The sequence below is a fragment of the Chironomus tepperi genome, unplaced genomic scaffold (genome assembly GCF_022539635.2).
Source record: "Chironomus tepperi strain 1889 unplaced genomic scaffold, CSIRO-AGI_Ctep_v1 contig_319, whole genome shotgun sequence".
Classification (NCBI taxonomy): Eukaryota; Metazoa; Arthropoda; class Insecta; order Diptera; family Chironomidae; genus Chironomus; species Chironomus tepperi.
Window position 1 is genome coordinate 360288 of NW_027226441.1, and position 12940 is coordinate 373227.

Here is a 12940-nt window from a genome sequence, read left to right on the forward strand (position 1 = left end):
ATCAATGATTCAATTTCAATGCCGAAAGATATGATGATTTGTTTTGTTATAAACTGTAAATGATTCTTAAGTATTTGCACTGTATTTAATAATTTTGTTTTTCCACGGAACAATTTTTCTCGTAAATTATATTAATTATTTAATTTTGGCTAATGCCAGCTAATGGACTTGTAATAATTATTTTCTTATTTATAAAGTTAGTCATTTTTGTCAAATCTTATCAAATATTAATTAGGGAGCATTCGGAGTTATGTAACGCTAATTACCCACTAGTTCTATCCGTAAAGCTTTGTGAGAGAATCCGTGTATTCCGTAACAAAATTGTAGTCTCACCCACTCTGTGAATTACGTTATTTACGAACGTCCCCTTTTAAATTAATTGTCATTTTTAGCAAGTTCAAGTTTGAAAAACTGTTTATTAATTCAAAATATTTAATATTTTAATATAACATTCACACAATAACCTACGTCAATGTAAAATATTTTAATATATTTGTTTCAATAATTATTTATATCACATTAAAAAAGAATATTAATTACATAGGAATTTACAGAATAATTTCTAGAATGAATTAAAATTTTAATTAGTTTTAATATGTTTACAAATCTTTTATGGTTTATTTATTGATGAAATTGTTCTTAGTTTTTAAAGATAATATTTTAATCATAGTCAAATCAGAATGTATCTGAAAACTTGTAATAAAACTTATTTGGAACTGATTACTCACTAAGTTCAAATCTTTCCCGTGCAACAAAAATGGAGAATGATCTGTCAGGAAGTTTTTAAGGCTCCATTAAAGCTCTTTTAGAAACACCAAATGTTATCCGCTACCATTTGGCATCCAAATAATTGTCATATAACCTTGTGCTTCATCGTACTTCACCGTACTCTTAAGAAACTCATGTCAGAGCCTTCATCATTTATGTCGCTCGGGTTGAAAGATACAGAATAGACTTGCAAAAAGTCCTACGAATTTAAAATGTTTATTCTCATATATTCCTTAACCTAATTAAAGTTTGAATAAAGAGATTTCATGCTAGCGTGTTAGGAAGGCTTTAACCAGTGGTGGATGTCATTTTGGTTTTCGCAACACCACTTATAGATTAGCCTCGAACGAAGTTGTCCACGACAAACGGTTCATAATATTTTCGAAAATTTTTGACGACATAAAGGTTGTCGACCACTGCCTTAAACTTAGTAAAGATTAACATCTTATCTCTCTTACTTCCAGAAACATTTTGCTTGTAGTTCTAGAAAAACCCATACCTATAATTTATGTGCTTTATTAAGCCAAAAAAATGACCACCATTGAACTATTAAATGTAGTATGCTGCTTAATTTCTTCATCAAATTATTAATAAGCAGTGTTAATTCAATTAGAACAAGATATTGAGTCGATGGTAAAAGAGTTAAATAACCGTGAAATGTAAATATTTTAAACCCATCATACTGATCATTATACTGTATTGAAATTGGATTTTGCTTTAAGATTGAATTGTTTACTTAGCAGATTTCATGTGAATAAATGTGTAAGAAAGTCAACTTCCATGAAATGCTAGTTTTCAAATTATCCAGCTGACATTAAAATGTAATGTATATGACGACATTGATTGAACATTGAAAATTAGTCAGCAATATTTTACAGAAAATCTTGTTTGTAATGTACAGAATCCTCAATAAATTAGCTTGGAAACTGCTTTTAATTATTTTGGTATTTAAGCTACTTCCTAGTTGATTCTTATCTATTTTTTCTACCCGAGCGACACAAATGAAGTCAACACAAATGTGTTGCTCGGGGTGTCAATATAAATTCTCGTAAGAATTTTTCCTAGTTTCCCGATACTCCTTATATGGAGTGTGATTATTGTGTAAGGAATTGGGATTCCCCAAGTACTTCGGTATTTACCTTTTTTTTTCATAGATCACATCATAGTATGCTAGGGTTTTTAAGTTAAAAACGTTTAAATTATTTAATAAAATTAAGTTTAATTAACACTTTCATATTAATAAGTTCACACGTTATACTTTCTTCAATTTTCTCGCGGAAGTGATATTTAATTGACTGTAAATATAGTGCAAAGTAGCTGAAAAAGCTCATCACATTAAAACAAAACAAAACATGCAGCATTGTTGAACTTGAAATTTTGAAAGCATTAACACAAGTACCTACATCATATGGCTTGCTATAAATGAAAATGCGAACAGTTTTGTGTGTAGTAAATGCTGACAAGTTCAGTGTGGCTTAACATATGCATCAGAAAATACATTTAAGCCGAAAGCTTTAAAAGCTTTTTGTATAATTTAAATACGTTGAGTTAATGGTTGATAGACTTTACTGGACTTAACTTATTTATAGTTATTAATACTATATTTATAATATAAAGTGTCAGCAAGTGAAGTAAGCATGTCTGGATTAGTATTTTCCTTAATTTTACCACTTTATTGAATTTAAGGTAAATTTAAGAATTAAAAATTTGACAGTTAAATTTGATAATTTTAGCTTTATTGTTCCTTCCTTCGTGAATATGTACGATTATAAAAATTGGCAAACAAAACTAAAAACAATACGGCATGTCCTCCAATAAAGTATACAAATGACATTGGGACATTACATGGATTGTCAAAAAGTAGCTGCATGGAATGAAGTAAGACAAGAACAAATTGGATCATTTGAAGAATTGTCAAGTATTTTTTCCACCAAAGGTATTTTTGCATTTCTGGTCCGATTGCTGCTATCATGTAATAGGTGTACATCACGACATGGACGAATGTGTTAAGGAATGCAAAGAATGTGCTGTGACCGCCCGGCATGAATTTCACACCCCACCAGACTGTGGAAAATTTAAAGTGGATTAAAAATTTTGAATCATTTATGGCTGTATACAAATGATGCTCAATTTATGGATGTCCAATAAAATCAAAATCTTGTTCTCATCAATTGTGAATAAACCACTTAAAACATAAATTTTACCACTAAACGGCATGATTCCATGATGAATAACGTGCAATGTTGACACTTGATCAAACCTTTTCCTTAATATGAAGAAGAATGTGTCAAAGAATTCGATAAATTTGCTGATGTAGTAAATGTAGCTGCCTCTAACCATCTTTAATTGAATGACATTTATTCAACAAATTCTAAAATTAATCAGGTTGATATTCAGTACATACCCTCATTGCAAATTCATTTTGTGAAAAGTCAATTGGTTGACATCTCCAGCTATATCGTCCAAGCCATGAAATTCTACCTTCCTCAAAAAACAGATAGAAACTTAATACGGCTTGAAATAAGTTGTAAACTATTAAAGTTTTTCTCAGCTTAAAAGGCTTCTGATTTTCCATCAACTTTGGTCCAACATTCTGAAATTATTAAGTCATTTTAGCATGACAAGTCTATTTACTATCAATTTCTTTACACTTGACTCACTGTGACTTACCTTAACAATATAAACGTAAAATAAGCACAAAGTCATTGTTGGAAATGGAGAGGACATTAGGAACCAATCTGAAGTACGTTTATCTGAATGATTATCCATAAGGTTACGCCATGCTGAGTAGATATTGGCCTAAAATGATCAACCTTGACATAAATATTTGTATTATATTTTAAATCAGATTAAATTTTACCATTTTCACAAGACACAAGATCTATGTCCGTTATGAATCGAAGTTAATACCAGACTGTCTCAAAGATTCACCAAAAAAAATTGTCTTGATTTTATATGTATATCCAAAAAAGTATTATAATATGATTTTCACAAAAAGTCAAATTTTTGCTTATTTAGTTGCATGATGTATGTAAATTAGATGACAAACTACTCTAATAATGACTTGTATGTTCTCATGTAATTGAAGAACAAATGTTTAAATTTGGATTATCTGCTTTATAAACTTGGAATAGTTAGTCTTTTAGTGTGCAGAACAGTTAATCGACTAAATGGTAATGAAAAAGTCAACGCAAATTTTTATAAAGGTTTTTCTGCAAGGATTGCAATTTTACTTGTGGAAATGTGTTTATGGATGTAGTTGTGTGTAGGGTAAAGAATGAAAATCAATAGGGAGCTTCATTTATTACGTAACACGAAAAATTTGGATTGTTTGAATCGTAACAAAATCTCGACCTTATTTGACCTTGTACGATAAATTGATGGCAAGTTCATGACCTGTTGATGATTTGTTCTAACGTATTTTTGTCCACTCGGGTAAGTAATCAGTGAACAAAACTTCATTAAGATTCTAAATTAATTTAATTTGATATTAAGAATTAAAAAATTAAAGTTTCAAATTATAAAAATAAATTCAAATTTATTAAATAAATCATAAAAACTCAAACTTAATATTTACAAAAATAATGCCTTAATTCTACAATTTTTTAAAAATTTAAATAGAAAACTAACTCACTTGAATATTAAACTACGACCATTGTATAAATAATGCAGACAATAATAATAAGTCATGATTTTTTTGCAACATAAGTAAATTCATTAACTTATTAAAAAATTGCAAACCTAGTCACGTTTAACACACAAAAAATTCAGAATAAAATCACAATCTATGCACAGACTTAAGGACAGCGATACAAAAGTAAAACAATTTTTTAAATTAAATTAAAAAATTGATTACAAATTGTCGCATTAAATTTGTTCTATGTACATTAACCATTAGAGTATTACTAATCTGTCCCTAACATTTATCAAGCTGCTAGGGTACACAATGGCAAAAATCTAAAAAAAATTCTTAAAGTTCCTTTTTAAATTCTATAATTTCACTTTCTATTGAGTCTTTTCGACTTCCACAATTGAGCATATCAAATGAGTTTTTAATTCCGTTGAGTGTGCTGATTCCATTACTTTGATTGACTCCATATATTGAGTTGATGTCATTTCCGTTTATGGCTTTATAGCTATTCATTGCATTACCATTTACATCAGTAACATCTTTAACTTTATTTTTGGGCTTATAAGTTTGTTTGTAGAAGTTTTTGAAAAGGAAAAAGAATAAAACGCCATGTCCACCAATCCAGTATGAGAAGACAATTGGATAATTGCATGGATTTGAGACAAATAATTGGAATGCATGAGATGAGATGCCACAGAATTGAATCATTTGAAGGATGGTCAAGTACTTCTTCCACCATAGGTATTTCTGCATTTCTGGTCCAATTGCAGCCATCATATAGTATGTGTACATTATGACATGAATAAAGGTATTGAGAAATGCGAAAAATGTGCTGTGACCGCCTGGCATGAACTTGACACCCCACCAAACTAGAATTGAATAAATAAATTTTATTAATCTACTGATTCATCAGTTAGTAAAGTCAGAACTTACCACTGAAAGGCATAATTCCATGATGAATTACGTGAAGTACTGATACTTGATCATATCGCTTCCTCAACACGAAGAAGAATGTATCAAAGAATTCTGAGAATTTGCTAATATAGTACCACCAGCATACTTCCGCCATCTATAAAATTAACAAAATGTTCAATAATTTTGACTATTTTAAATTAAGGATTTTAAGCTTACCCTCATTGGAAATTCAGTTCTAGAGAAGTCAACCGGTTGACATCTCCAACTATAGTCATTAAACCATCCAGCCGAGGCATATTCGTAGAATAAATAGAAACTAATGAGAACTTGTAGGAAATTGTAAAATACAATTAGTGATCGAAGTTTGAATGGCTTTCTGCTTTCCATGAATCTTGGACCCAGCACCTGTAATTAAAAATTAAAATTAATTTACATTCTTGTTATCATTTTTAGCATAAAATCCTGCAATGTCATCTAACTAGCATACAATTATACAAATTTTAATTGTTAAGAACATGATTAATGCCCAACACTTTCATACAAATAATTTAATTATATATTCACATTAGATTTTCTTTCACCTGAAAGCAATTAACTGTATATTGTAATGCATTCATATGACATGTGCTTAGTCGCGTGATTTACAAAAGTAATTAAATAAACAAAAAGTATATGATGTAGATTGATCAACAAACCTTGACAATGTAAACATAAGAAAAACATATCATGATTGTTGGAATCGGTGATGACATTAGAGGCCAATTTGCAACTCTTGGATCTGATAAATTATGCATTAAGTTATGCCATGTTCCCTGCATTTTATTTAATACTTCCATCTGTAAATTTAAAAAACAAACAAATTCAAAATATTAATTACGTAAATTCAATATAATTAATCATAGATTTGCTATTTTAATTCATTCATATGAAATTTTTGTTTGTAAATTATTGACTTTTCTATTAATTGATTTGTTTACTTTAACATTTTAAGTTAATATTTGAACCTACGTATTTGCATAGCTTTATTAAAGTTGTCATAATATTATTTTTTTCTAAGAAAGTTTTGAAATTCGAGGCTGATTAATAACTATTTGGATTTTAAGAAACACTTAGTATTGCGTATTTAAAGTTTGTACTTACATCCCGAGTGACCAATTAGAATCTACATCCGTTTGACAGCCATATGACATAAAAGCATTCAATATTCCCTAATTTAGATTATAATATTTTAAGAATTAAAACGGATAAAAACATTTTTTTGCATTGCACCTCGACTTGCTTGATACTTGAGGTGATACTTGTAAATGATGAATTGTGTCTCAGGAAAACAAATATACCCAAGAACTTCATTAAGGGTTTTTTGGGGTCAGCTGAATTTATATTAAATTGTCATTTATGTCAGACATTTAAGGGCTTTTTCATAAATCATACATCAATATTAAGCTTGAATGAAATGTCAATATTTTTGAGAATTTAGCAGAAAATCTGAAAAATCTTGAATTAAACTAATTCTACTTTAAATGATGATTATTGATGGCTCGTAACTTTTAAGAGCTAATTTATTGGGTTTTTAAATATTTTTCCATTTGATGGAGGCTTCTGAAGCCTCGTGTCTAAATTCCCTTTATTTTAGTCACTCGTGATATTTTATGACCATTGTGATATTTGAATAAATTATCAGGAAATATTGAAATGCATTTAAACTATTTAACTTTACTTAGATATTTTCAATTAATTTGCAGAACAAAAAATAATTTTATTAAAGAATGACTTAGCAAGAAAACATTAATTAGCCTGTGATATTGCAAATTAGAACCAGAACAAGAAATGAATTATTCAATTAAGTAAAATAAACAAGTTTTATTATAAAGTCTGTAATAAAAAGTAGTGCATGACATTAAAACTTGAAGCTTCAATATCTAATGACAATTTAAAAGGATGATTAGATTTATGGGACGATTAGTAGACCCTAGTCACATGCTCTCCATAGAATTTGTCTTTTTAAATTACTATAAAACCGCAATTTTCCTTAGAAACTTTACATGCTAATTGAACGTCTCCTTTAAAGATTATTGTATCGACCACATCCAAATGATCCAGCAATTCAGGTTTTAATTACTTTAAGACTTTAAGATAAATGACAAAAAATAATAATGAACTTTAATCAGCAACTCATGAAGTACTTGTTTTGTCGAGAAAGGATAAATTGCTCTGAAGTATATGCCAAGAATTTTTTTGCTTATTCAATTTGACCTTAGTTTGGTGATGTGAACATTTTGAAATGAAATTTGTTAAGCTAATTATCTCCATTTGGCTTAACCTCTCTTTTTCTTCTTCATATATCACAAAATCACAAATTAATAGTGTAATTTTTTTTGATATTTGTCTTCCTGCTCTGGACTATTCTATCTGGGGATTTCAATACCGGAAATGACATTTGTATGAAATGCCGGTATTCAATATCAATGTTAAGCATATTTTAATATCAGCATTGAATTCCCTAATCCTATCTATACTCAATGACTTATTATAACACTTCTCAAAGGTTATGGATCATTGGAATGACAATGAGTTCGGCAGTACTTCGTGTTCGGACACAATGTGGCAAATTGCATTTTTCGGAAAAATCCTTAAAAATTGGTCATAACAGCTGTCACGTGCCGTTAGGAACATTTCGCATATTATCGTTAATACAGCGACGGAGCGGAACCCTAGCGAACACGTCGTGCTGTTCGGGTCTCATTACTGAGTCATGAAGATCACTCAACATTTCACATACAAATTGTTAAGAGTTTATGGCGAATTATTATTGAAGAAGTGATTAAGGTGTTAAGTATAACCTTCCTATTTTTGCAATTTACATCACTTCTGCTCATTCTCTTTTTGCTTTGATGCTGGTTTTATTACAGAAGTGTGATATAGTTAGCAAGTTTAAACGACCGGAAGCTTACCCAAAAAGTATAAGTCTGTTAATAGAATCGAAATCCGACACCAGACCGGCGTGATTCTAGCTTGGTACTGGATTCAGATCATATTCGAATCACATGAGATGGCACGCCGGTCTGATGCCGGATTATTGATTGATTAATCAATTACAAAGCTATTCCAGCATAGATTGTTTAACACCCTTAGTTCTTAAGAAATTGTGATGAAAATAAGAGTTGTTGCTTTTAAATTTAAGAGTTTAACCTTAAAGTTGATTTACAAAAGTCATAAAATTTAATAATTTATTTCCAAACAAAAACTTCATATGCTCTATAATCCAATGAAATTCATAGTAAAGTACTTACATTTTCTGAATGAAATTTTCACCTAAGTAATTTTTTTAATTAACAAGTAATAGCTTTATAGCTAATAAAACTGTATATTTCACTCAATTAGTAAAAACTTTTCTTGCGCACTTTCAACTTTTATTAACAATTTAAAATAAAAATTTGTTGAAAAAAAAATTATTTCTTTACCAACTGTTTAACTCAAATGTTTGTATACAACTGAGCGAATGATATTATATGTGAATTAAGAAAAATCATTTTTTTTCTCTTCTTTCATCCCGAGAACACTGCAAAAATATTATGACGAAAGCAAACCAGTGAGCACATGTACATATTCAATTTTTTTTGTTGTTTTTTTGAAACATCGCTTGTTTTTCTTGTATACATCGTTCATTAACATAAAGGCTGTTTTGGTAAATAGAAATAAAAATGACGTTTGTTATATTTTCTACAAAATTTGAAAACTTTAAGCCTCAGTTCTAATCCCGAGCGACACAAATGAAAAATGTCTATTTTTGGTAGCCATGGAAGGCAAACATAGGCGGCTTCCATTTGTTATTAGCAAATGAAGTTTAAAGCCTTAAAAACTTCGTGGCGGAGCCTCTTCCTTTTGTGTCACTCGGGTATTTTTGAAATTTATTAACATTCGAATTTTTTGCAAATTTAGCCATATAAGAAAAAGTCACGAGAGGTGCCGATCATTAACCGCTATCTTATACAAGACACATTTTTGCTGAATCATCTTTGCAAAGCAGAAAATCTTAAAAATTGACGCAATTGAAATGAAGAAGCCGGATTGAATATTTTTATCGTATTTTTTGTTTACTTTTATCATCATTTTCCCCATTCCTGTATATTGAGAACATCTTGTGATATCATTGATTATTGTTATAATCAAACTTTTATGCCGGTGTCACAATGACATTGCAATAATCAGAATTGAATCACATTTCGTGCATCAAAATACAGTTTAGAGTTTGTCGATCTTTCTTTTTAAGTTGCACAAAAGTACACAAAAATTTACTATAAAGCTACAATTCAAGTCAATGTAAATAGGATGAAAACATTAATGACACTTAAATTGAAATGGTCTCCGGATATACTCAATGAAGACCTTGATTTATTGATGCAAACAATTCCTGCAATTCCGGAACATTTAAAATTTATGGCCTTAAATTAAGACGGAGAGGGTTCGAAATTTCAATTTCGAGATGGGATCCGATCGGCACAAATTATTCATGATCTAAGTGGCTGCCACAAGGCGTCCAAGCTATGGCAATTAAAATGAAAATTGCCACTTGGAAGCGGGAATCTGACTGTCATGAAAAGCATGTGCCGATCGGGAGAAGATGGGGAGGGTTTAATATTTCCATGTGCTGATTTCTCTTGACAGCTCCATCAAGACTTTTAAATCAATATAAATAAAATTGTTGAAAATTTTTAAAAATGTCAGTCAATTTAATTAATGAAACGTAAAGACGACAGAACTTATGACGCACACGGCAATCCTCACATACTTAATAATGAGACTTCCATGTGCCATTTATTTATATTTGCGTAAATAGCTAATCATTTGACGTAGACAAACATCAATGGACAAGTTTTAATTTATTAAATGGTTTAATCCAAGAATGCATGAATTCAAATAATAATAATAGGTATATTAAGTTTAAAAAGCTTTTAAACTGGGTTTTAATTGCTTTACTTAAAAGCTTAAATAGACCATTCTTTTAAGAACTTTATACAATCTTACTTATTTACTTTACTTGTCGTATAGATCAATTATGAACCATGACCTCCCATAATATCTGTTTCTTAGATTGTAATTAAGGATTGCGGTTTAGACTCGGAGTTTTTTGACTCGATTCTTCTTAGAGCTCTGGTGATAGCCAAAGCTTCGTTTAACGCCGGTTCACTATGTGGTTTGGTTTGACGGTCTCCACCGCAGGAAGGTGAGGTTGGTGTATGATTGAATTAAACTAGGTATAGCTAAAGCAAGTGATTATTGGTAATTGCCACCCAGAAGCCTGCGATAGAGCCAGCTTTAGGTGTCATTCGAGGGAGGCCATGAATTATAATTGATCTTTATGCTCAGCCAAGTAAGGAAGGAAGTAAGTAATAAGTTATTTATAGCTGATTAAAAATGCAAATATTCAATCAATAAAAAAAGAATTGAAAATAATCGATGATCGTCTCCTAATTTGCTCTTATATGCTTTAAGCTTTAGAGACTTCGCTGGCTTATTTTCTCTCAGGGTTAAAATGATCATTTACTGATTGCTCATTTAAACATCAATTCATCATATTTTTTGCAATTAAATTCTAAATTGTGTTTAGTCGCCACGAAGTATCTAAGCATTTAAAAATAGTTAAGACATTACGCACAACGACGAGTTTTATTGTGATTTCATTTTGTGCCAATTCATCTTAGAATTGGATTTTTGGTCATGACGTAAATATGCTAATTTAATAAAAGATTAGATGAATGAATTCGAAATTATTATTGATAGAAGTTTTCATGACTCTGTTTTGCGAAAATCTGTGAATATTAAGTATGTTGACATTCACAATAAATTTTAAATTGTGCTCAGTTTTTTAATATGGTCAGTTATAAAAATCTTACGTTTCTCGGGAATACCAAGTCCATAAATTATTTAAATATTTATCATTTAATCCCGGAAGACACACTGTGTAGGAATAATAGAAAATCAGGCACCATGCTGACTTGACGTTTGGCTGTGGGCAACTTGACTCTGGCCTGAGACCGGATTTTTATCAAATCTCACTGGGGTTAAGAATGCTCACTTTAGGTACCTTATAAAAGGCATTTTCCTTAATAAAATGAAAAATAAAATATTCAATAATCTAGCATAATAGCAAATGCTCTTGAGCATAAGTTGTTCAAACAGAGGATATGCTTGTATTCTGGGATAAAATTGTCTTGGTTCCAAAATTTGGTTTCTAGGTTCTGTGCTTTCCGAGAATATTATCAGAGAATATCCAATTAAAACATGATGATCCTTTTGGTCATGAACTTTAATTATCCGCATTTATTCTTCAATTTACGTTTCTTTAAGAATCTTTGATCAGTATTTGCATTGTATTAATCTTAGAACCTCTATAAGTACCCGCTCTTAGTTGTTTTAAATTTACTTTGACGATTTAAATCTTTTGACTTTGGAATTATTATTTTAAAAAGTTGATTAAACTTTGTTTCGTGAAAGCATAAAATCATTGAGTTGCAGATACCGTCCTACTTTTGTGTAAAGATGTTCATCATTAAGAGCCTTATTTTTGTATTTTTGAGTACAAGTATCAATTCTTTTGACGTTATAACTAGCTACAAAAAAGCACAAACATCTCTATTGTGTCTTTAATGTGAAGAAACAAGTGAAGAAATAATACGATGTACGTCAGAGAATAAGGAATAAAACCTAAAAAATCAAGTTAGGAAATTAATAAATGCGGAAATAACAGATAGCGCATCATCTGATTCCAATAATAAATAAAGCGGTAGAATTGTGTAAAAACCCAATGCGGATATCAAGCTAGTTCACACCATATGGCAAGGATAATTTCTGTTCCAGTTAATAAATTACTTTAGCATATGCCATTTTGGTCAATTTTCCCAGAATTTGCAAAAACTTGTCTTCCAATCTAAAAGTGTAAATATAGGAATCGGAATTGACGTTAGTCTGATAAAAATAAAGTTGCCAAAAATAAGATATTAGAAAAGTTAAACAGCCGACTATTCACGTATGTGGGCCAAACATCTGTAGACTTTAGACTTTAGACTTGATGCAAAATTTAATTTTTAAAATATCGCCAACAAGTTTATTTAGAAAGTCCAATATGATTTGCATTTTTGCCTTGGTAATCATTTTTTGCTGTGATTCAAAAAAAATATTATTAGTCTTAAGGTAGAACTGCTGACAAATTGACTTTGGAAATTTGAAACTCATGGTTTTAATATGTGTACATTCATATACATTCTTTATACTCATTACATTCTTATAGCATTTACGTCACAGCACAAGTTCATCAATCTTTCATGTCAATGGATGTATTATATACATTAGTGTTATTTCTTGTCCTTTCCATTACTAATGGATTTTTAACTTTTGAACTGTAATTTCGAAGAAGATGAAAATAATGATTTCATCTACCATTTTGGGTAGGCTTTATTTGGTGTTGTTGGATATTAGCACAGTTCACACATTAAGGAATTGGGTTTTTTAGGATTTAATTATGATGTTGGCCAGGCTTGCTAACGGAATTAATGTCATTTGTCGTTAAAATTATTGCTTAATATCAAACAGTTATTTAGCACATTCTGGAATCACATGAAGCAAGAA

At 30.1% G+C, this 12940-nt stretch overlaps 2 protein-coding genes across 2 annotated transcripts; both read right to left on the minus strand.

The window, feature by feature from the left end:
• Window positions 1-2503: 2503 nt before the first annotated feature.
• On the minus strand, window positions 2504-3658 carry LOC139092987 (very long chain fatty acid elongase 7-like). The gene is made up of 5 exons (XM_070643566.1): window positions 3629-3658; window positions 3439-3567; window positions 3173-3361; window positions 2973-3108; window positions 2504-2832 (listed from the first exon to the last, which is right to left on the minus strand). Exons 1-5 carry the CDS (start codon window positions 3629-3631, stop codon window positions 2504-2506), a joined length of 786 nt encoding a protein of 261 aa, XP_070499667.1. The 5' UTR covers window positions 3632-3658.
• A 704-nt stretch (window positions 3659-4362) lies between these two features.
• LOC139092973 (very long chain fatty acid elongase 7-like) lies at window positions 4363-8786 on the minus strand. The gene is made up of 5 exons (XM_070643551.1): window positions 8605-8786; window positions 6010-6150; window positions 5531-5719; window positions 5333-5468; window positions 4363-5268 (listed from the first exon to the last, which is right to left on the minus strand). The coding sequence occupies exons 2-5, from the start codon at window positions 6148-6150 to the stop codon at window positions 4739-4741; spliced, it is 996 nt and encodes a 331-aa protein (XP_070499652.1). The 5' UTR covers window positions 8605-8786; the 3' UTR covers window positions 4363-4738.
• Window positions 8787-12940: the final 4154 nt, after the last annotated feature.